Genomic DNA, 22,403 nt, shown 5'->3' on the forward strand with positions numbered 1-22,403 from the left:
AACACGGGAAGTAGCACCGTTTGGCTTTATTTTAATACCGTAAATGAAATCAAGCTGTATGTTTTGTAAAAAGCCGGTTCATTTCAGTGGAAACACAACAAATTTATCTAAGCACGTGAAAAAACATGAAAACGTCGAGCCCCAGAAACGGAGAGAGGAGACGAAACTTCTCTCACTGCCCCGACAGACCCACAGACTGACGTCTCTGACTGAGGCGTTTCAGTCCTCCAGGGAACATCCAGGTAGATCAGTGGATGGATGGATGGATGGATGGATGGATGGATGGATGGATGGATGTTACTGGAGCCCACACATAACATGTAATTAAGACCTTGAAAGAACCCAGTACATATATTAAAAAGTGTTATTTAAGATAAGATAACATTAGCTAATCCTTTTTTTATCCCACGACGGGGAAATTTATAGGATTAAAGCAACAGGCAGGTGCACACAACACAGACAAAATTACATAAGGATTGAAATATATAAGAGGTGGATTAGCGAAAAAACACTGAACATAACATTATTGTTATTATTATTATTATTATTATTATTATTATTATTATTATTATTATTATTATTATTATTATTATTATTATTATTATTATTATTTAATTGTAATAATAAAATAAAAACCACAAAACCCAAAAGGTCAACAGTTTAATGATACATCAAGCTTAGGGACTGGCTAATATACAGCAGGTCAAAAAAGGCCATATTTTGGCTGCAGTGCTTGTTCTCTTATGAAGAAAAGATCAACTAGTGCACTAAATTCAATAGATGGGTTGAAAATATCCAGTATAAAATAAGTGCTACAAATGTTACAACACTTTTGTTCATATGGCAGCAGAACATTAAAATAAAAGTGCTCTTTACCCTACTTTTGAATTCATTCTTGGAGTTTGTAAATACAATGCGATTAATCATGACTAATCGGGCAAATTATGCGATTAATCGCGATTAAAAATTTTAATCGTTGCCCAGCCCTAATTGTTTCATTAAAAGAACATCAGAGAACGCCTCTGAAGGCTTTTGTTGGTGGAAACCATGTTTTCGCCCTTCTCCCGACCGGATTTGGCAAGTTTTGTTTTCCGGGGCTCGCCCGTGGTGGAGCGGTTAGCGTGAACCATGTTATGAGGCCTTTAGTCCTAAACGCGGTCGGCCCGGGATCGACTCCGACCCGCGGCGCTTTCCCGCCTGTCTTCAATAAAACGTGTGCCACTAGAGCCGCAAACACATAAAAAATAAAAAGTTTTTTTTTTCCTGCGTCGCTCTCCCAGTGTCACGCGTTAGCTTCGGTGTGAGTGGTTGAAATAGCACGTCGATAAAGATGACAGAGAAGTGGCTTATCCAATCATATGCAAGGATTTTTGATAAGGCCCAGCCTTCAATAAAGAACATTCCTATGGATCCGTTCCAGATGGATGAGTGGAGCTAGGCGGAGCGACATACAGCTGGCGAGAGTCAGGTTATTAAAAACCTGCCAGAGCTGTGAAATATGCGTGTTTGTGTCTGGAGGCTCACCGGACAGCAGAGGCTGCAGAGACTCGTTCCTCACCAGGGCCTTCTGCCTCTGGACGTCCCTGCAGACACACAGAGGTTCGTTCAGTTTACCACACGGCAGGAGAAACGCCGTCACTTATCGTTTCTGAGCGCCGCCCTGACCAGACAGACAGCGCCGCTCCGGCGGTCAGCGCCATGACGAAGTGGGCGGAGCAGTGCAGGGCGGAGATGGGCGAGGCCAGCTGGATGGCGGGGAGGAGGCGGCGCCCGCAGCAGGAGAACACCGACATCATCCGGTCGTCGCAGACGACGGCGAGGACGTCGCTGGAGAAGAGGAGGAAACGTTTTTAGATGTTTGGTCACGTGTGAATAAACGCTGCTGGACTGGAACCATCGCCGCCTTAGAGCCGTTTTATAACAGACGTGGAGCGGATGGTTAACGTGGCGCCGCAGCGCCCCCTACCTGCTCCCTGCAGCCACGAGCACGGAGCTGGGCAGCAGCGTGTTCCAGTCCCGTCCGTCTCTGGAGCAACGCAGCTGGCTGAGCTTTGAACCGGCAACCATCGACATCTCGTTCTCCACCTCCAGGAACACAGACGGCTCCATGCTCACCTGCAGATGGACACCTTTAGACCGGCAGCCAATCAGAGGCTGGCCTTTATACAAACATACAGCTGGGGGTGGAAAGCGAGGACGACTTTTATATTTTATTACACTTTTTATTTGTAATCAGGACAAAATTACTGCAGACGACTTTAATCTTCCTACAGTTGAAATGTTGACTGCAAAGGATTCGCCTTTTAACACCAAACTGTTGCGCTCTACACGTCGATTTAGGGACTTTTACTCAAATCCACACGTTGGTCAACTAAAGTCTGCTTTTAATTTACTTATTAAAATTGTCTAAATACAGAAAAAATAAAATAAAAATACAGCAGACATTTCTAAGACCATCCCAAACCCTGATCTTATTACTGAGAATCATAAATATACAGTTTATCTGGTAAAAAAAGTTAATATTGGGGTGAGTTACACTTTAAACTCATTATTCTGCATCACTTCTTCTCTTTTTGGACATTTCTGGCTTGTTTTAATGGGAAAACTGACATCTAGTGGCTAAAACTGTGCCTCCTGTAGCGAATGTTGATTTTTTTTTTTTTTTTTTTTAACTGTAGTTAAAAAAAAAAAATTGCTACAGGAGGCACAGTTTTAGCCACTTTATACACTTTAAAAGGATATATGCCTCTACTTTATGACATGGTATGCCTTCTTTGGTTCTTAAGGGCCGGATAAATTCCCTTGGTTTGACACGTGGTCTAAGGAACTTGAAAAAGAAACCTGCTGTTTTATTATTTGATCTCTTGATCACCAATCCGAGCAAATTAAAACGAATGGTAAATATCTGATAATTTCTACTTTTATTCTAGTAAAAATATCCTTAATTTCGACCATGTGGGCTTTTAGTTTTCTTTCTTACCAGGAACTTTTCTCTGGGATTTAAATAATTTTGGACTTTCATTGTGGATTTCAGAGAGACTAAATGTTGGTCGGCAGAAGGAGAAAACTACAAACTCCATGAAGACGTCATCGAACCCTCATCCATCCAATCAGACCTTCTCTCCTCTGCTGGGCTTTGAATTTCAATGATAGATGCAGCAAAGGTCAGAAACGACCACCCTAACCAACTTTTTACAGGATGATCTCTGACAGAAAGAACAGTGGCTTCTATTTAATCAGGTTAAATTATTCAGGTTCTCCTGATCTTTCCAGGAGCCTTAAAGCGTTAAACGTGTTTTAATGAAGAGGCGCAGCAGCAGATACCTGCAGGCTGAAGGCCTTCTGTGGACTCGGGGTGGGCAGTCTGAGAACGGCAGCAGGCGGTGGAGGAGCTGCAGCCCTGCTGGGCTCCCGCTCGGGTGGAGGAGGAGTAATCTGAAGGCGGCCGGCCGAGCAGAGAGATCTGGTTACTTCCTGTTCTGGTCTGGCGGCGCCGTAACTGTGGCGGGACAGAAAGGAAACCCGCTTCCCGCTCCTTACCTGGGTGAACGGCTGAGCTATGGTGGCGGCCATCTTGTCTTTCCTCGGCCGGCCCTTCTTCCTCTTCTCCACGACTTCTCCTCCGTCCAGCAGCAGCTCAGGTTTCCTCTTGGCAAAGGACAGGTTCTTGTTGATGGCGGCCATCTTGTCCTCGCTGTCGCTGCTGGTTTCTTCTTTGGTTTTGACCTCCTTCAGGGCGGAGACGCCGTCCTTCGGCCTGTCGGGTAAAGCCAACACGTGAGCCGGGTTCTGTCACATACTTCTGACACGTTTCTGCTTCACCGCGGGGGATCTCACCTCTCCAGAGGCGTGAGTCCCGCCGTGGAGGAGATGGCCGACGGGACCCCCGGCGTGGCCTTTGACCTCTCCGTGAAGCGGGAGTCCAGCGCTTTCATGGGTTCGATCTTGGAGGCTGAGGTGAGCAGCAGGCTGGACTTCAGGCTGGAAGCAGAGAAGAAGAGCGACGGGTGAACGTGACGGACGCAGCGCTAGAACGCCTCCGCTGCTCTACGTCTCTGTCGTCACTGAAACTGTTTATTAAATCCTTAAGAAGGGCAACTTTGTTTTAGGGCGGGGCGATATGGCTTAAAAATACAAGCTCTGACTTTATTATACCGAATCCAATTAACTGTTCATTTTACAAAAATAAATTATATTAAAAAAAAAAAAAAAAAAAAAAAAAAAAAACTTCATCTGGGATTTATCCGAGTTCAAAGTGCAACTAAATACAAATTGGAAGATGGCCGCCCGCCGTAGTAAACAATGAGAATATAAGTAAATGTTTGCTGCTGGCGGTTTTACACAATGAGCTGAGAACAGAAATCACTTCAAACCAACTTAAAAAAAAGTAAATGAGAAAATTAAAAATTAAAGTGCCTCATATTACGGTAAAAAAAATGTTTCCTCTTATATTTTAGTATATTTTCCTAAAAAAAAAAAAAAAAAAAAAACGTCATCAGGAATTTACCTGAGTTCAAAGTGCAACTAAATAAAAGCTGTGTTTGTAAAACAAGATGGCCGCCCTGCCGTAGTAAACAATGAAAATATAACTAAATGTTTGCTGCTGGTGGTTTTACACAAAGAAGAACAGGTTTCACTTCAAACTAACTTTAAGAAAAGAAGTAAATGAGTAAATTAAAGTACCTCAGATTATGGTGAAAAAACGTCATCCCCTCATATTTCAATATATTTCCCTAAACAAATATTCAGCATTGCTGCTCTTCTCTTCATGGAAGCCCAATAAGAGCATCGGCTGAATAAAATCCTGATTTTTCCAAAAGAGAAACCTTAAAAACTCTGAACTGCTGCTGCTCGTACCCGTCTCTGTCGTCCTCCGGGCCTTTGGCGCCGCTGTTGGCAGGAGGCGAGGTGAGCACGCCGTCCTGGCTGGGCCTCAGACCCAGAGAGGCGGGCTGTCCGGGGCTGGAGTCCGAGTTGAGCTGCGGGGCGAGCTGATTGGACAGGGAAGAGCCGGAGGGCAGGATGGGAGCGCTGTTGAACAGAGCCGGCGAGAAATCCCTGCAGAGAAAAAGGGACGCCGACTGATTCTGGGTCAGCTGATGACAGCGTTACAGCCCGACAGACTCCAGAACCCGTTAGTTTGTAGTTCTGTTGGTTCTGAAGGAAAAACGCTCAGCAACAAGCCAGCGCTCAGCATCAACAGCGTAAACGATGTGGATTATTGTCTTTATTATTATAAAACCGGAGCCTCAAACATGAAATAAGCAAACAAACCCTAAACCTCTGAGCCCTGGAGACGCAGAGAAATGAACCGGCGAGCGGCTGATCAGTGAACAGATCACCTCATAGCAACAGTCTTCAGTGCAGAAGTTATTACTGATTAGGACTGGGAATCATCTAGGATGAGATGATTCAATACGATCCTCAATAGCTCAGCTAGATTTGACTCCAATCCCGATATTTATTACAGTCAAATTAATGCTCAAAGTTATTCAATCACCAAAACCAGCCAAATTTTATATTTATGTTCAAATTATTGAACACTGATATATTAACAGGAAAATTAAGAGCATTTGGTTCAAAGCATTTAACGTATCACAGAAACCAAAAAATGTGCCCAACGTCTGATTTTAGGGACGAAGGCACTTCTAAAATCTAAAATCCTGTCGGCCATTCAGCAAATTTTTCTCACTTCCTCGCTGTGAACAGTAATGATGTGCTGTGATAACGCCCCCTAGGGGCTGGGAGGTATATCGACGTTGAAAGCCAGAATATCGATATTAAATTGTTTTATTTGATGTTAAAATACAAAGTTATCGATGTTCAGCATCATTTTAGCTTTTCAAATGAGGTCCGAGGATCAAAAAACGTCTGATGAGGTTTTAAAAAGGGACAGTGTGTAACTAAACTGGCTTTTTATTAGCAAAAAAAAAAAAAAAAAAAAAAAAAAAATCAAGTATTGCTTTTATAAATACATATCTGGCAAGGTCTAATAAAATAAAATAAAAAATGAGAGCATTCTATCTTAGAATCAGGATTTATAAATAGAAAGGTGTCAGTTTGCCCAGTAGGGGGCGCTATGTGTCGCTATTTCTGATTCCAGCAGCAGAAAGGGGACAAACTTGTCAGCCAGGCGTGTTTTAACCATCTTTCTCCTGTATGAAGACGTGCTGTCGGTGGAGGAGGAGTAGAAAATAAGCAAAGACGAGCGTAGATCATCTATTTGCTGTTTTCTGTTGAAACGGAGGAGCATCCATACACTTTACCCAGCGAGAGGGAAGAGAAAGTAACCAAGAAAAGAAAAGTAAGTGATAACCAGGAGAGTCTATATCAGGCGGAGATCATTCCTGAGGGAGTGGGGATTTAAAACGGATGCAGAGGTTGCTGCTTCCTGCAGGACAGGTGAGTTAATTCAACATAACTGAAGTTTATTTAGGCGTCATGTTAGAAACAGGGCAGCGTGGTCCAGCAGCTACTCTGTCCTCCTGACAGAGACGCCTGGTTCGTTCGTCTCCTTTCATCAGATGCTGAGGCTGCATGTCACCAGACCAGCTTCACAAGATGACCGTAGCTAGTAGTTTGGTACCAGATACACGGAGGTCATATTGTTGACCTTTTTGACTCTCTGCAGTTATTACACGCTTGCAGTTCATTCAGCCACCACTAGATGGTGTAACTCTTGCACACTGGGGCTTTAATAAGGAAATGTGTCAGCGTGGATTCTGTCTCTCTAGGCGTGTTTTCATTACTTCTGTTGGTTTTCTCAGAAGTTGATGTAACTGGTGGAAGTCAGGATTCCACGCACCGATCAAAACGTCCCTGTTGGGACAGCAAAGCATCAGAAAACCAGGCGTTCAGCAGCAAACAGGAAGGCTGAGATGAGCAGCTCTGGGTTTTATTTCTGAGCTTTCTACCGACGTCTGTAATGAAAGCTGCTGGATGAAGAACCGCCTGCAGCCTCTGGGACATCTCAGAGTTTAAGTAAGCTTCTGTGAGACCCGCTGTCTCTGAATCATGCCTGGACCCCTTGGCCAGCAGACAGACGTGCTGGATGTCCTGCCACTAGGTGGCGCTGTGCAGCAGGAGATGCTGGAGCACAACATTTCTGCCATTCAGTCTGGAGCCACACTCAAAGCAGCACGTTAGGGCCATAGACATCATATACGTAGACGTGTCGATGGGCGCGGGTTCGTACGTCAACATCTCCGCCATATTGTATGTGGCAGAAAGAAGTTAAGTTCTAAACATTGTGGTCTTCATTATTTCATAAAACAGTGTCACATGTGAACCTTTTAACTTCTGGTATAGCCACAGATTAGGAACAGACATTTTGGGGGAGTATTAAAGAGAAAGTTACTAATATAAGAAAAAAATCTTTGGACAGTAAAGTAAAAAAAAAAAAAAGACAAAAGTGGTAATATTATGAGAAAAACATCATATTATGAGAATTAAGCGGGAATATTTCCAGAATAGTCACAGTTTGCAGAACTATGTCAGTCCTGGAGTAATAAGGCCGGGTTAGATTCTTTTAATTATTTTTTTTCTTTACAAGAATAAAGTCAGGAGAATGAAGCCAAAGGGATACAAAAATAAACTCGTAATATTACAACAATAAAAATATTACGAATATAAAGTATATTTTGAGATTAAAGGCCCTCTGATACTGTTTAAGTGTCTGAGTCTAACAGCAGATTTGCCACATTCAACATGGCGGATGCTCTGACGCATCCGCAGCATAGGCAGACCCCGCCAAACCAGGCGTCTATGTATATGATGTCTATGGTTAGGGCGGTTAAGAGGCTCTGGGAGATTTTTCTGGCGAGGTGCTAAAGTCGTGTCGCCTCTGATGACGGGTTAGCCACACCACAGGAGCCACAGGACCAACGTGGCCGAGCCTCAGGAAACCAAACTAGCAGCCAAAGCTTCTGGAAGCAGACGAGGAGATGTCGGAGATGTAGAACAGAACCACGCAGGTTCAGTTCTTGGCTTCAGTTCAGACCAGGAGCCGTTCTGCTGCTCTCAGGTGACTGATTTGACTGGTTCTAAACCAGCACGCCGGTCCATCCCGCTTTAAACCGTCACACAGACCTTCAGAACGGCTCAGACTACAAACATCAGCAGCTTCTCTACACATCAGTGCAGGAGTTCAGCTCCAGCGTTTCTCACCCCGTGTCCAGCTGAGCGATGCAGAGCGGCGTGATTCTTCTTCTTCCGTCGGCCGTTCTCGTCTCAACCTGCTTCTTCAAAAGGTTCTGCAAGACGACAGAAGAGGAAATACAAACCCAATGTTTTACAACTATGTATATTTTTAAAACCACCAAAACTTTTAGTTGATACTGAAATATTATTAAGTCCTTAATAAGTGCGGCTTTCTTTTAGGGCGGGGCGATATGGCTTAAAAATAAAATCTCCGATTTTATTATACCAAAACCAATTAATCAAGTTTTTGTTTCAAAAAAATTAATTATAATAAAAAAATTAAAAAAATGTCATCAGGGATTGACCAGAGTTCAAAGTGCAACTAAATAAAAGCTGTGTTTGTAAAACAAGATGGCCGCCCTGCCGTAGCAAACAATAAAAATATAACTAAATGTTTGCTGCTGGTGGTTTTACACAAAGAACAACAGGTTTCACTTCAAACTAACTTTAAGAAAAGAAGTAAATGAGTAAATTAAAGTACCTCGGATTATGGTAAAAAAAAAATTATACCCTTATATTTCAATATATTTTCCTAAAATATTCAGCATTGCTGCTCTTCTCTTCATAGAAGCCCAATGAGAGCATCTGCTAAATAAAATCCAGATTTTCCATGAATTAAACCTTAATAATTTGTAAATTCAAATGGATTTATCGCCCAGCCCTACTTTCTAAACGAAAACACATTCAGCTTGTAATTGGCGGCTGATTGGTTCTCTTCACCTTCCTGATGTCCTCCAGAGACTCTCCGTTCATCACGCTGTTGACTTTGGGCGCGGCGGACTCCGGCCCGGCGGCGGCGGCTCCCACGTTGGTCTGGGCCGAGTTCTGGCGCTCCTGCTGGTATTTGAGCATCTCGGGGTTCTCGATGATGGTGGTGGAGAGCTGGACCTCGGTGTTGGTGATGGCCAGACTCTTCCCGTAGATGTTCTGGTGGATGGTGTTCTGCACGGCGGACACGGAGAACACGCGGACAGGTTTGGTTCTGCTTCAACACATCTTTGCATCTCTGAATACTTTGATTGGCTCGACCCTTTTAATGGATGCCAAAGAACCACGACAGGTTCTGTTTTTCCCCAGATCTGCCGTTTCTGAACCTTTTTCACCAACACGTTTCAAATTTGTTGCATTTCTGTGGCAGAACATCAGCAGCTCTGCAGAGCCGCTGGCGCCTTTCAGACCCACAGGATCCACGTTCTTCCTGGGGTCCACTTGGAATATTAAACAGTTTGCATTTGTCTTTCAGACATGAAGAGTCTCCTTATCTCTGCTATGGAGCTGCACTCAGCCACACAAACCAGGAGAAAGCCTCTTTCTCTGTAATCTCTACTAAACTCACCGCCTGAGAAACACTAACGTTCACCTCTTATCTCCTGGTTTTTTATTTCCAGACACAAAAACCTTTTTTTTCTCTCTAACGAGCTCTTCTGACCGTACGACTTCTCCTCAGTTCAGACGTCACTGTGAACGATCTCCATGATGTCATTTCAAACCTCCATGCAGAAAATATATTAAGAGAATCTAAAGATTTAAAACTATAAAATGAAGTTCAAAGGAGGGAATAAAATAATATCAGTCCTGTCAGAATAAAAACAGACTTTTTAAAAAGACTCATCAGACTCTATGTGAGGTTCTGCTCACTTGAAAGGAAATGTTCGACCACACCGCCAACATCCCGTTAATTCCTAGGGCTGTTCATAAAAGTCGATACAAAGATTAATATTGACCTTTTTAAAAACGATTTAATATCGATATACCTCCCAACCCCCCAGGGGCGTTATAACAGCCATTACTGTTCACAGCGAGGAAGTGAGACGAATTTGAACGGCCGACAGGATTTTAGAAGATCCTTCGTCCCTAAAAACAGACGTTTGGCACATTTTTGGTTTCTGTGATACGTTAAATGCATTGACCCAAATGCACTTTATTTTCCTGTTAATATATCAGCGTTCAATAAATTGAACATAAATATAATATTTGTCTGGTTTTGGTGATTAAATGACTTTAAGCATTAATTGGAAAGTAATAAATATTGATATTGGAGTCAAATCAAATCAAGCTGAGCTACGTATCGGGGATCGTATCGTATCATTCTAGATGAGCCCCTGTAATTCCCCCCCCAATGCTGAGCTGCATCACATGACCAAACAGATCCGACATGGCCGACCCCTCCCTCTACATGACCTGATGGATGTTTTTAGTAGCAGCAGCAAACAGCTTTAAAGGTATACTATGCAACCGGGGTTGATTTTCCAGCGAGGCTCCCCCCAGAGGGTGAAAGTAAAAGTGCGCTGTCGTAAAGATGCTCAGCTGTTCTGGTTTCTCCGTCAAGCCAGGCGCGGTTGTTTTGAGCTTAGCAGACAGGCGAACGCAACGAAAAGTGGAAAAAACGGCAGTACAAACAATGACTAACACAGTGAAGGTATGAACATCAAGCTTCCCGCAGCGCTATCTTGGCGAGGCGGCCGCTTCGCCAAGCCGCCGCAGTAGCGTCTCGCCTACATAAAAAAAAAAATAAAATAAATAATAATAATAATAAAACTCGATATGCTTACATGTTTATTTGACGTTAACACGCGGTTCTTTCTTGCTTTCACGCGTGCATATAGTGAATGGCAGGGCAAAAACACATGGAGTTCTCGCCGTAAAGCAAGACTTCTGAGCCTGTGGGTGCGGGCCGAGGGTTTCTGCAATTGCAAGTACGGTATTTCTCCTACAGACCACCAGGGCGGCCGAGAAAACCTTAGTTCGACCTGAAATGACTCATTTAATCATCCAAAACGGTATGGAACACATTAATTAACTGAAAAATGTTGCATAGTATGCCTTTAAATCAGAAGCGACCGGACTTTCGCTCAGTTCTTTCTGAAAACGTTTCGACACCTTTCCACGAGTCATGAGCCACTTTTACACTGAAAGCTCCAGGATTTAACCCACTGGGCTTTGCATTACCCCGGTAAACTAAATCCTGGGGCTTTTTGGGTTTTCCCTTTTTCCATTAGCTAGGGGCCGTTTATGTAAAACGACCCAATGACAGAATGACGTGCGAGACGGTGTGATGACAAACTGCAGTACCCCTCCGGTCCACCGGGTGGCAGCAAGAAGACAGCGGTCAAACAGGCAAAGGCAGAGATGTTGTATTGACCCCCCCCCCCCTTCTATTATTATCTTATTCTGCTGTAAATAAAAACAAAGCACAGCTTCTTTCTGTCTGGGCAAAAAGAAGGACGATCAAAACATTATCAGGATGGAGGTTTGATGTAAATAACCTTATTTTATAGTGATCAATTTGTTTTTTATAAGCATATAATGTGGCTTTATACCTTTAATTGTCGCTCTGATGTCAACCCAATAAAACTAAATCAGGAATAAAGAGGTTAGAAGCAGGAAGACCAGGAGTTAATCTTTAGGAAAACGGTACCTGTGTTCATAGTGAGGGTAACGTGGATCTTACCTTCTCCTCCTCACTCAGAGGGTCCCCCAGCTCGTCCAGGGAAAAGTCCAGGTAGGCCACGGTGCCGTCCATCGAACACACCAGCATCCCCAGACCTGTGAGGGTCCTTAAAGCAAACAGAGACGTCTCAGACATGCTGGCCGGTTCCCTCCGTACCTCCTGTTAGAGTAACGTTCACTCGTCAAAGGTCTCACCAGGAAATGTCCATTATGGATTTATCAAACAGGTCGTGGATGACCACCAGGGGGCGCTTCAGTGAGGTGAGCTGAGGAGAGAAGATGACGCTTTGTTAATGGACTGTAGGTTAACAGGAATAAACAGGAGAATCGGGCCGAGCTGGCAGAACCAAGGAGGACGGACCCAGACGGAGAGCGATCGGTCTTTGCTGCCCACGGCGCAGCAGCAGTAAGGACAGCTGGGCTTCGGGGAGCTGCCGTTCTTCTGTTTCTTCTTAAAGATCTTTGGGTTGAATTTCTACAAACAGAGAATCCCGTCAGTCAGTGAGCGACTGCGGTGGAGGAGGAGGGCCGAACGCGTCACTAAAAGCGTCTCACCACCACCGTGACGGCTTTACGGTGGCCCACGAAGTCCATGTTGGTCTTCCAGCCGTCTCGCTCCACGATCTGCGCGGTGGGGCCGGAGTTGTTCATGGCGTGGGCCGACACCAGGTACTGACCGTCGGGAGACCAGGAGAGACGCAGGACGTGGGTCGTCCCGCCGCACTGGAAGACATTTTTTTATTCAGTTTTACACAATGTGGCGTTAAAACCAAGAAACGCCCAAAAAACAACAAGCAGCATGTTTTTTTAGGGCTACCAATAACTGCAAACAGGATCCATGTTATTCAGAATTTTTGTGTTTGTGTTTAAACTTTGGCTTTTATGTGTACGGTTACAGCAGTTTCACTACAAACCAGGGTTCCTACAGCATAAGGCAAGTTAAATTCAAGAATTTTTAATGCCACTTGAAATAAAAAGTTAAGACCAACTTCATAATAAACTAAAAAAAAAAACTTTATCCAAATGTTTTTGTTTTAACATAAACCATTACTTTCTGGTCCAGTAGAATGTTTCAAAATTTGAAAAACTTTCCATATAGGACAGGGGTGTCAAACATACGGCCCGCGGGCCGGATCCGGCCCGCCGAACAATTTAGTCCGGCCCGGTGGCTAAATGCATTATCATTATTCAAAAAAAAAAAAAAAAAAAAAAAAAAAAATTTTTTTTTTCAGTGTCCTGTCTGGCAATGTGGCAATAAGAATTAACTTGTGTTAATGCCAAAAAGAGCTCATCAGATTTGACTTTCACCAGTGGAGCAGTACTGCTTTTCTGCTTTTGCCATAGTGCTCCGCTTGATTTATGAATGTAAATAGTTTTATTATGATTCATGCGGGGAATATCTCAAATGATATGGACACTACAATGGGAAAGTAGGAGATGAAAGGAAGAACAAGAAGAAAAAAAGAAAAGGTTAAAGAAAGAGGAGATAAAAGGAAGAGAATGATAAAACAATTATTGAAAAAAACATGTACTTTGTTTAATTGAAAACCTGCAGTTCCTATATTGTCCACGAGGGGCGCTGTGTTTTAATCAGCAGATGGTAGCACTGAGCTTCAGATGTGGAAAATTGATTTTAAATCATTTCTTAATTTTTATCTGTTTGATGTATTTTGTCATGCAGGACAGTGTTTTTAAGTTCCAAAAAAGGTGAATAAAAGTTTTTCAACATCGTACAATCACTGTGATCAGTTCTTATGCATAATGCACTTAAGTAAATGTTTGACAGTAAAAGTATTGTTAAAATTGCACATACTTTTCTTAAAAACGCTGAGGTTATTCATAATATATTGTGTAAAAGTGAAATTCATTTAATATAAAAATCAACAACAAGTCCACTTTTATTACTTCTATTTAATCTTGCAATGAGTTTACTCGTGTGGCCCTCTTGAGATCAGATTAAGCTGAATGCGGCCCCTAAACCAAAATGAGTTTGACACCCCTGATATAGGAAGAAAGCTAAAAACATAAAAAATAAAGATTTTTTTTTAACAACTATTGAACTTTGTTTTGTTCCCTAGTAAAATAAACAATAACTCAGTTTGAAAAACCACAACATAATCAGTGCTAACTCCTTTTGTTAGCTATGGCACAGTACTTCAGGCTTTCTTCAGTTCCTTCTCCACCTGTTGCAACTTTAACATTTTGTCTTTATATCGCTTTCTTGGCGTGTTTGATTTGGGTTAGGGTTAGATCATGTTGTCCAGACAAAAAGTGGCACGTCTCCCCAAATTCCTGGCCAAAACATCGTTTTTATTGGTTTCACTATTGGGACAGAACCAATAAAAGGATACAGCAAGCCTTTCGGTTATTTTAATGTTTGATATGGATTAACAAAAAAAAATCCTATTTATGATGTGGTAAAAAATTTAAGGCCTATGAATGACTGATTTAATACATTTTAATGCCAATTAAGGCCTTAGTTTTATACTGAAGAATTCAATGCCTTTTAAGACTTTTTAAGGATCTGTAGGAGCCCTGACAAACTGCTGTGTGAACGAGGCGAGCCCTTTGCTGCAGGCCTAAAACATCCTGGGAGGTCTGAAATACCTTTTAAAGTTCTGAAAGGACAAAGTATGGAAGAACTTCCTCACTGAGGTCTGACACATCGTCTGTACACATCAAAACATTGTTTTACCCAGGAGGAAGTCACTCCATACTTTAGACACCTTCCATGTCTCATATCGATGCATCCCTGACGACAACAAGCAGTCTTCAGACGCTGATCTGCAGCGTTCATGTCGACGCATCATCAGTTGTGATCAGGGCTCTGAACCGGTTCAAGGAACGAAAACCGGGAACTTTTTGTATTTTACAGGGAACAGAAACGAAACCGGAAACGTTATTTTTTATGTTCTGGAACTGGAACACTTATTTAAAAATAATGGTAACCGGTTAATACCGGTTTTATTTCGTTCCTCAAAGTTTTCGTTGCCTAATTAACTAAAAAAAATAAAAGTTATTATTTTCCTCCGCATGTTACCATGACGGCTGAGGTTCACTTCCTGTGTGACATCACATCACACATTCGCTGACTGAATGGAGAGAGAGCGGTGTCTCCACTAGAGCTACACATCTTAAATAAGAGGTAAATTACAATCCATCTTTAAGTAAAACGCTCATTCCAAACACAATATCAATAGCTGGTTTAAGCTGGATGAGAAAGATGTGACATAATTCTATATAATAGCATTAAACAGCTGACAGGAACGAAATTAACCTTTCCAGGAACAGTGTTTTTTTTGTTCTAACCGGTTCGGGAACGTCAATTTATTGGTGGAATTCATAACCGGAAACGTTATAATTCCGTTTCTGTTCAGAACGAACCGATTGGGGAAAAAATAAAATCGGTTCAAAGCCCTGGTTGTGATAACAAGTGGCAGCTTTGTACCTCGCTGAAGGGTTTGGTGATGTTTGCGTCCATCTGCCAGTCCACGGTCCTCCACACCTTCAGGCTGTGGTCGTCGGCCTGGGAGGCGATGTACTTTCCAACGGGATCCCAGGTCAGACCTTTGACCAGCCCCGTGTGTCCTCGCAGGCAGGTGACCATCTCTGAGAGAAACACGGTGAAGACGTTTCATGAAGCAAAGGTAACCGTGGGTTTCCTGAAAAGCTGCATGTTAGCCGTGGTGCCAGGAGGGAAAACGGCTCCATGCAGAGTCTGGAGCTGTCAGAGTTATTTCTGCAGGGAAAGCTTTAATATGCAGCCACAGCTGACTGCAGGGTTCCTACAGCATAAGGCAAGTTAAATTTAAGACTTTTTAATGCCACTTGAAATAAAAAGTTAAGACCAACTTCAAGATAAACCTGTTTGTGACAACTTAACCCAAATGTTTATTTTAACATAAACAATTACTTTCTGGCTCAGCAGACATGTTAAAGATTTTGAAAAACCTTCCATATAGGAAGAAAGCTAAAAAACACACAAATTACAGACTTATTTTTAACAACTACTGAACTTAATTCACAAACTTTGTTTTGTTCCCTACTAAAATAAACTATAAATCAGTTTTAAAAACCACAACATAACCAGTGCCAACTCTTTTTCACAGCTATGGTCCGGCCGCAACAGTTTTTATTGGTTCCGCTATCGGGACGGAACCAATAATGGTTACATTGAGCCGTTCGGTAAATTTAAAAAAAATATATAATTGTGTCAATTATTTTACTGTTTGGTAAGGATTACAAAAATAAAATCCTATTTATGACCTGGTAACAATTTTAAGACCTAAGAAAGACTGATTTAAGACATTTTAATGCCAATTAAGGCCTTAGTTTTATATTACAGAATTCAATGCCTTTTAAGACTTTTTAAGGATCTGCAGGAACCCTGTGACTGGCAGCTTGCAGCAACAGGTGGGGGAAGGGCCTGGTACTCTGCGACCTCCGCTCTGTCTGATGTGTGTTAGGAGGAGGAATTAAAACTGCTCTGGAAGCAAAAACCAGTTCGTCTACGCCTGGATTTCACAATCTATAAAAATAAAAGCGGAACATTTTGGGCCTCCAACAGGAAAATATCAAATTCTGGAGCGGTTCACAGAATCGCTGAGTTGTTCATGGTTAATAACGAGTTTCCTCCTCGACATTTATCGCCAGCTGTGGACCCGGCGGCTGCAGCCACCGTTCCAGTCTTTAACTTTTCCCACCTGGGAACTTCCTGGCGTTCCAGATGACGATGGTGTTGTCCACGCTGCAGGAGGCCAGCCACACGTCGTGAGGCGACCACGCCACATCCATCACATCTGCAAACACATCAGAACGCTGAGCTCCGGGACCGACTGCCGGCACGGAGACGGCCACAGACATGGACTCGTACCTCCGGTGTGGTTCCTCAGGATGGTCACACACCTCCACTGCTCCACGTTGGCCAGCTTGCTGCTCGACCCGAACACGGTGCTCGGCCCGATCAACCTGCACGGATGAGAGAAACGGCTGATCACTCTCTGCCATCGTTCTCCCGGGCGGGAACGTTTGGTGCGAGCTGGTGGACGTACGCTGCTCTCTTCCACACCATGACCAGCTTGTCGTCGCCTCCTGAAGCCAGGTACAGCCCGTTGTTGGACCAGCGCACGCAGTTCACACAGGCTGCAGAGAAGAAGACACAATCTGCAGGCTGACGGCACTGAAGGCTTCTGCAAACTACACCTCTGTGTCTCTAAGGGTTACCAAACCACTTTAATCACAACAAAACACGAAGAAAACCCTTCTGAAAACCTCCTGCTGCCGACTCGTCACGGCAGACAGAGGAAGATCAGGAGAAAACCAGCAGATCGGGTGGATGTGGACTGACCCATCAGGCCAGAACCGAGCCCAGGATGGAGGCTCCCTTTAAACAGGTTCCCACATGGGAGACTCTATTTACCGTATTTTTCAGACTATAAGTCGCTGCATCAGTCAAAACTTGTGTCATAACGAAGAAAAAAACATATACAAGTTGCATTGGACTATACACATTTATTTAGACATTTCACACAATCCAAGACTAAAACCTGACGTTTAATCTGGTAAACCAATTTATTAAATTACACAGTTGCACCCAAAACTGGCTGGATAACCTGGAACAAACCTGGGAGGATGAATGGAGTAAATTAGAAACTCAGACCAGCAGCTTTTATCCACTTTCAGCGTAACGACCCGCCACGCTGAAAGTTGTCAAAATTACGGCTAAATCAGACAATGAGCATATACACTGCAAAAACAGAACTAAAAATAAGTTACATTTTCTTGAAATGAGTTTGTTTGCCCCTGATTTGAGCAGGTAAACAACATGATCTGCCAATGGAATGAGTATTTTGACTCCTAAAATAAGATAATTAGACATTCTGCCCTCTAAATATGACGATGGAGATGAGTTGTTCTTATTTTAAGTGCAAAAATCTTATTCCATTGGCAAATCGTCTTATTTACCAGCTCAAATCAAGGAAAAATACACTCATTTCAAGAAAATTTGACATATTTTTTCTTTTGTTTTTGCAGTGTAACGGTGCTACGTGCTAAGCTAACAGTACGACACGGATGTTTCAGAGAAACATAAAGCTCAGGTTCATCAGTGAAGTTGTAAAGCGCCCGGACAACAGAGCTGTAAGCTAGCGCTAGCTGCTGTTAGCTTCACAGAGAGACCAGTAACAGGTTCTGTCTCAGTCTGGTTCCACTGCTGCATGAATGCAGACTGAAACAGAGAAACATACAAACACGTGTTCAGTCTCTGTTGTTTATAAGTTAATGTTTCAATTAATGTTTAACTGGTACAGGATCAGGATAGTTTTCACAATCCTAGAGCGCCTTCTTGTGGCTACAGATGGTAATGTTTACTCCTTGGTTCATGCTGGTCAATATGATTTACCATTTAAATTTGATATACAAGTCACACCTGACTATAAGTTGCAGGATCGGCCAAACTATGAAAAAAAAGTGTGACTTATAGTCAGTAAACCCCTGATCATGATGCCAGTTTAGTTAAACGCCTGAAACAGAATCAGTGGATTAAAGTGAACTTTTGAACAGTGTCTTAATCTCCATCCATCCTCCCTGTGGGCATCAGCCATAAATCACGCGTCTGCTTATTGATCAGATGCTGCATTGATCGTTGTTCTGGTACATTTCCACTCAGCCCTTCATATGACAGCATATGCAGGTTGGGATGCTTAGATAAACTTAGATAAACTACGTGGTCAATCGTGCTTGGCGTCCGTCTTTTGTTATGCGACGGCAGCAGCAGAGCCGCCCACAGCAGCTCTGCTGTTTACGGTCTGGTGAAGAGAAATCTAAAAATGGATCTCAGTCATTTGCACGCTGTAGGCTGTTTACCTAAGTGATTGTCCATCTGACAGAGCATTTTGGGGATATTCTCATTCTTCTCATCTTCCTCCCTGAGGACAGGCGCCATGTTCCAGATCATCACCTTCCCGGAGTCCTCCCCTGGAAGACAAAGCCTTATTAAACATTTTAAAGGTTTTAATTGCCTGATTGAAAACTGAGAATAAACTAGGATATAGAAATGAATATTTTTCCCACTCTAAACATTAATTAGAACGTCTTTTACAGTTTTTCATCTGAGTTTAGTAAAAGGTTAGAGATGCACGCAGAGGTCCATTAATGATGAGAATCTTTAGTGTTTTACTGCCTCCATCAAGCAGTCTGCAGCTTATCTTCCAGTTTAAAGGCAAACTTTGTTTTATTTAAAGTGTAACTCACTCCCATATAAAAGCATGTTTCCACCCCAGACAAATTAAAAAACTCCATCAAAGTGTGCGGTGCTGCCGAGGCAGTGGAGGACAGGACCGGTTCAGTTATAAATCTTCATATTTATTTCCTGACTTGATTCATTTGTAATGTGAACACAGAGCCTGGTGGATCTAGAGAGGGAAGTTCACTGCAGTGAAGTCAGTTCTAGGTTGGTAGATCTAGAAACTGCGCAGCGCTAATATCTAACCTGATACCAACTTCACTGCGGTCTCACAGCCGCCCCTTCACGGCTGCATCAAGACACTATTGATTTAACGTAAATTCACCAATAACACCTGAAAAGTTGGAAGATTTGTTTCTAGTTGTTTATTTAAATATAAAAGTCACTAGAGGGTTCGAAAAGTGCAACGGTGCTGCTATGGAGGCACAAGATGGAGGGAGGAGCTGTGTTTGTGTTTTTTAAGACGGAGCTGCTTTTATAGCCCACAGCAGCAGAGTTACAGACATCACTAGATCAGAATCACGTCAGGTCAAACGAAAGCAACGTTAGTTCAAAATTCACTGAGAAAACACCGTTTAACCCCAGGAGGCGCCACACTGACGGGTTTAGACACAAAAGCAGGATTTCAACAAATATGCACCAGGGCTGGACGATAATTCAATAACGATAAATATCACTGATGGAAAAAAGGGTCAATAAAAAGTTCAATAGAATAAAAGTTTTCCTTTATGCATTCTAGCCATTTAGGTTAATATTAAAGTCATTACATCCTTCCAACCAATCACAACGCAGACCCAGGAACTAAGCTCCGCCCCCTTCAAACAGTTCAGAGCTCACTATTTTTTTAAACTTGCAGTTTTGGTAAAAAGTTGGTAGAATAAAGGGTTGAGTTTGAATTCAGTGTTTGTGTCTTTATCTAAATATAGGTCGCTAAGCAACAGCATTAAATGGACAGAGCTGCACTGAAAATATATGTTTTGACTTTGTTGATATTTATCGATATCGATCAATATGATTTTATTTTATTGATATAGTTTTTTACTATATTGTCCAGCCCTAATATCCACTAATGTTTCAGAAATACTGACCAGGATGTGTAGACGGTGCATTAATAACACCGTGTCAGCAGTTTATTGGCACATAAAGTTGGTTTGGGGGTGAGTTACCCTTTTACCAGCTGAAACAGACCCGCTGAGTGTTAAAGTTATCAGAACATTAGCGTCTGCAGCCCAGACGTCCAATCAGACCAGAAAGAATCTGATTGGTGCGTCTCTCCTCCTGCAGGAGGAACCGTGCGGCTCACAGAGGCACGGCGACGCCCCACAGACCTTAACGCAGCAGAACGTCTCACCTTGTCCACCTGTTGCAAATTTTGTCCCATCTGGGTGGATGTCGACAGAAAAAATGGGTTTGCCTGCAAAACACAAAACCAAAACATGTCATTTCCCTTAAATCAGTTTAATCAGCTTCATAAAAGACAGTTAACCCTTCATGGTGAGGCTCTGTGGATTTGTGGCCTTTATGGAAATTTCCCAACTGCTGCGTGATTTTCCACGATGAGAGGAAACCGGTTTCTTCTCTCATCTCCAAGCTGCACACGCCCAGAGAGCTTTCTAGGATTTTCTGCTCCTGTTGAATCTTCTGAGTCAACTCCACCTCTCCTTCTGTCTCATAACGAGTCTTTCACAGCATTTATTCTGCATTTTCACCACATTTCACTTTGTTTTAATAGTCATTTACTTAGCTATGATTGCACACTAATCTAAACAACCCTCCCTGATCTTGTGAAGCACACATGTATAAAGAAAACGCAACATTACTGGGAAAATTACTGAAAACAGGCTGGAACTTGGCGGATGATTTTATCCGTTAATGAGCGCGGCTGATTTTCCAGCGTCAGAGTCAACTGCAGCTTTTCTGGTCTGTGAGCTGAAGGTCACATTATTCTGTCTGCAGTCATCCTGCAAAGCTGCTGATGCTTTTTAAAGTTTTACATCGGCATCTTTTTAAAACCAAGAGGACAGACCGACATGCAGGACGATGCTGGCGTCTAATCACAGGTTTTACCCAGAATTCACGCTGGGCTGAGCGGGGGTCAGTTCATCCAGCTTCTGTCGCATAATTTAGGCAGTTTACATTTTAGAGCTGCTCAATATTCAGAAGATTTGCAACTCAAACATCCTCGTTGGTTCTGGTGGTATTGGTCGTGAGTAACGCGCTCTTTATTTCACAGTACAGCTGCACGCCCGGCATCGTCACAGAGGACTGCTGGAAATGCAATTATTTGCTGGATTACATGTCACAGAGAGGAAAACAGGGATTTATCGCACCAGTATTTCCCAAAAATATCCATATTGTGTGATTTTTTTTTTAAATATCTTGCATGTTCTGCGCTTCTCTCTGTGAGCTTTAGCATCTTGGCTGCTAGAAACTAGATCAGGTACGAGAGAACAAGCTGCTAGGAGAGTCTGATGGCTGGATCACCGTTAGTAAAACAACAGAATTACAATGGTTAAAATAAAAATTATTGTTTAAAACATATGATTTTAAAGAATTATTTGTTTCAATCAAAATTGAAAATATTTCTATTGCTTCATATTGACAAAAACACCAAATGTGTCATGATCATCAGGAGTGAGTTGGGAAAACTTTTTAACCAAACTAAAGGATTCAACAGAATAAACTTGGGAAAGTGTTGTAAACGGATGCTTTATAAATAAACTGAATTAAATTGTTTCTTTAGAGAGAGAAAATAGGGTTAGCCGTCCTTCTTCAGCCAGAAAAGCCGTTCTTCAGAGCACCAGATGAAGCAGGAGCTGCTACTCTACGCTCTTCAGTTCCTCACACTTTAAACCAACAGGATAGAACCAATAAGATAGAAAACCATCAAAGCTTTTAAACTGGTAACCAGCCTACGTTTAATCCTGTGTGGGCAGGAAAAGTTCATCAAAGTTGTGAAATGTAACATCCACCAGCAGATCATGAACGCACGGCAGCGAATACGGCAGCGATGACTGCAGCTCAGCAGTGATTATTCTCCATTAATGATCATTTGGGATTATTGTCAACTTTATTTTTATTGGAGTAGGGCCTAACATTTTTTTTTTCACAATACATCAGATTTATGATTTTTATTAGATTTTCTTTTCTTAAAAAAATGGAAACAAGGAAATCATTCAAATAAACTTTGTTTTCATTTGACACACAAAAAAAAAAACAAGAGGAATTTTCCTATTAGGCTTGAATGCAAACCTTAAAATAAGGCAAAATAAATAAAAGGTTCCTCTTGAAAAATGACTATTGTGTATAATAGTGCAAAAAGTTGCCTTCTCACATATCACAGCGGCTGCCTGTGAGGCAGCGCTGAGGGAAAAGGGTGACTCCAGGCAGCTCTAGCTGCTATCGAGCCACAGTAACGGAAGACAGATCGCTGCTTTTAAATCAAGCTGCTAAATCACAAAAACACAGAAAAATGTCACCAGGTTTGTTTGAAGTCGATTTTCAAAATAAA

General features: G+C 42.4%; 1 protein-coding gene across 2 annotated transcripts in view; it reads right to left on the minus strand.

Moving 5' to 3' along the window:
* LOC105921791 (protein HIRA) overlaps nt 1-22,403 on the minus strand; it is a 32,869-nt gene that overhangs the window by 6,835 nt on the left and 3,631 nt on the right. The window contains exons 2-20 of one of the 2 annotated variants that reach the window (XM_036144293.1): nt 20,244-20,306; nt 18,514-18,624; nt 16,701-16,791; nt 16,523-16,617; nt 16,353-16,448; nt 15,098-15,258; nt 12,205-12,372; nt 12,011-12,124; nt 11,845-11,915; nt 11,651-11,756; nt 8,920-9,141; nt 8,167-8,252; nt 4,858-5,058; nt 3,838-3,981; nt 3,541-3,757; nt 3,325-3,435; nt 1,967-2,115; nt 1,666-1,827; nt 1,525-1,583 (exon numbers count right to left, since the gene is read on the minus strand). In XM_036144293.1, coding sequence (XP_036000186.1) covers nt 1,525-1,583; nt 1,666-1,827; nt 1,967-2,115; nt 3,325-3,435; nt 3,541-3,757; nt 3,838-3,981; nt 4,858-5,058; nt 8,167-8,252; nt 8,920-9,141; nt 11,651-11,756; nt 11,845-11,915; nt 12,011-12,124; nt 12,205-12,372; nt 15,098-15,258; nt 16,353-16,448; nt 16,523-16,617; nt 16,701-16,791; nt 18,514-18,624; nt 20,244-20,306 — 2,427 coding nt within the window. Of the gene's footprint in view, nt 1-1,524; nt 1,584-1,665; nt 1,828-1,966; nt 2,116-3,324; nt 3,758-3,837; nt 3,982-4,857; nt 5,059-8,166; nt 8,253-8,919; nt 9,142-11,650; nt 11,757-11,844; nt 11,916-12,010; nt 12,125-12,204; nt 12,373-15,097; nt 15,259-16,352; nt 16,449-16,522; nt 16,618-16,700; nt 16,792-18,513; nt 18,625-20,243; nt 20,307-22,403 lie in introns of both variants that reach the window. The other variant, XM_036144292.1, reaches the window with a different exon arrangement.

This window comes from Fundulus heteroclitus, chromosome 12, assembly GCF_011125445.2.
Source record: "Fundulus heteroclitus isolate FHET01 chromosome 12, MU-UCD_Fhet_4.1, whole genome shotgun sequence".
Classification (NCBI taxonomy): domain Eukaryota; kingdom Metazoa; phylum Chordata; class Actinopteri; order Cyprinodontiformes; family Fundulidae; genus Fundulus; species Fundulus heteroclitus.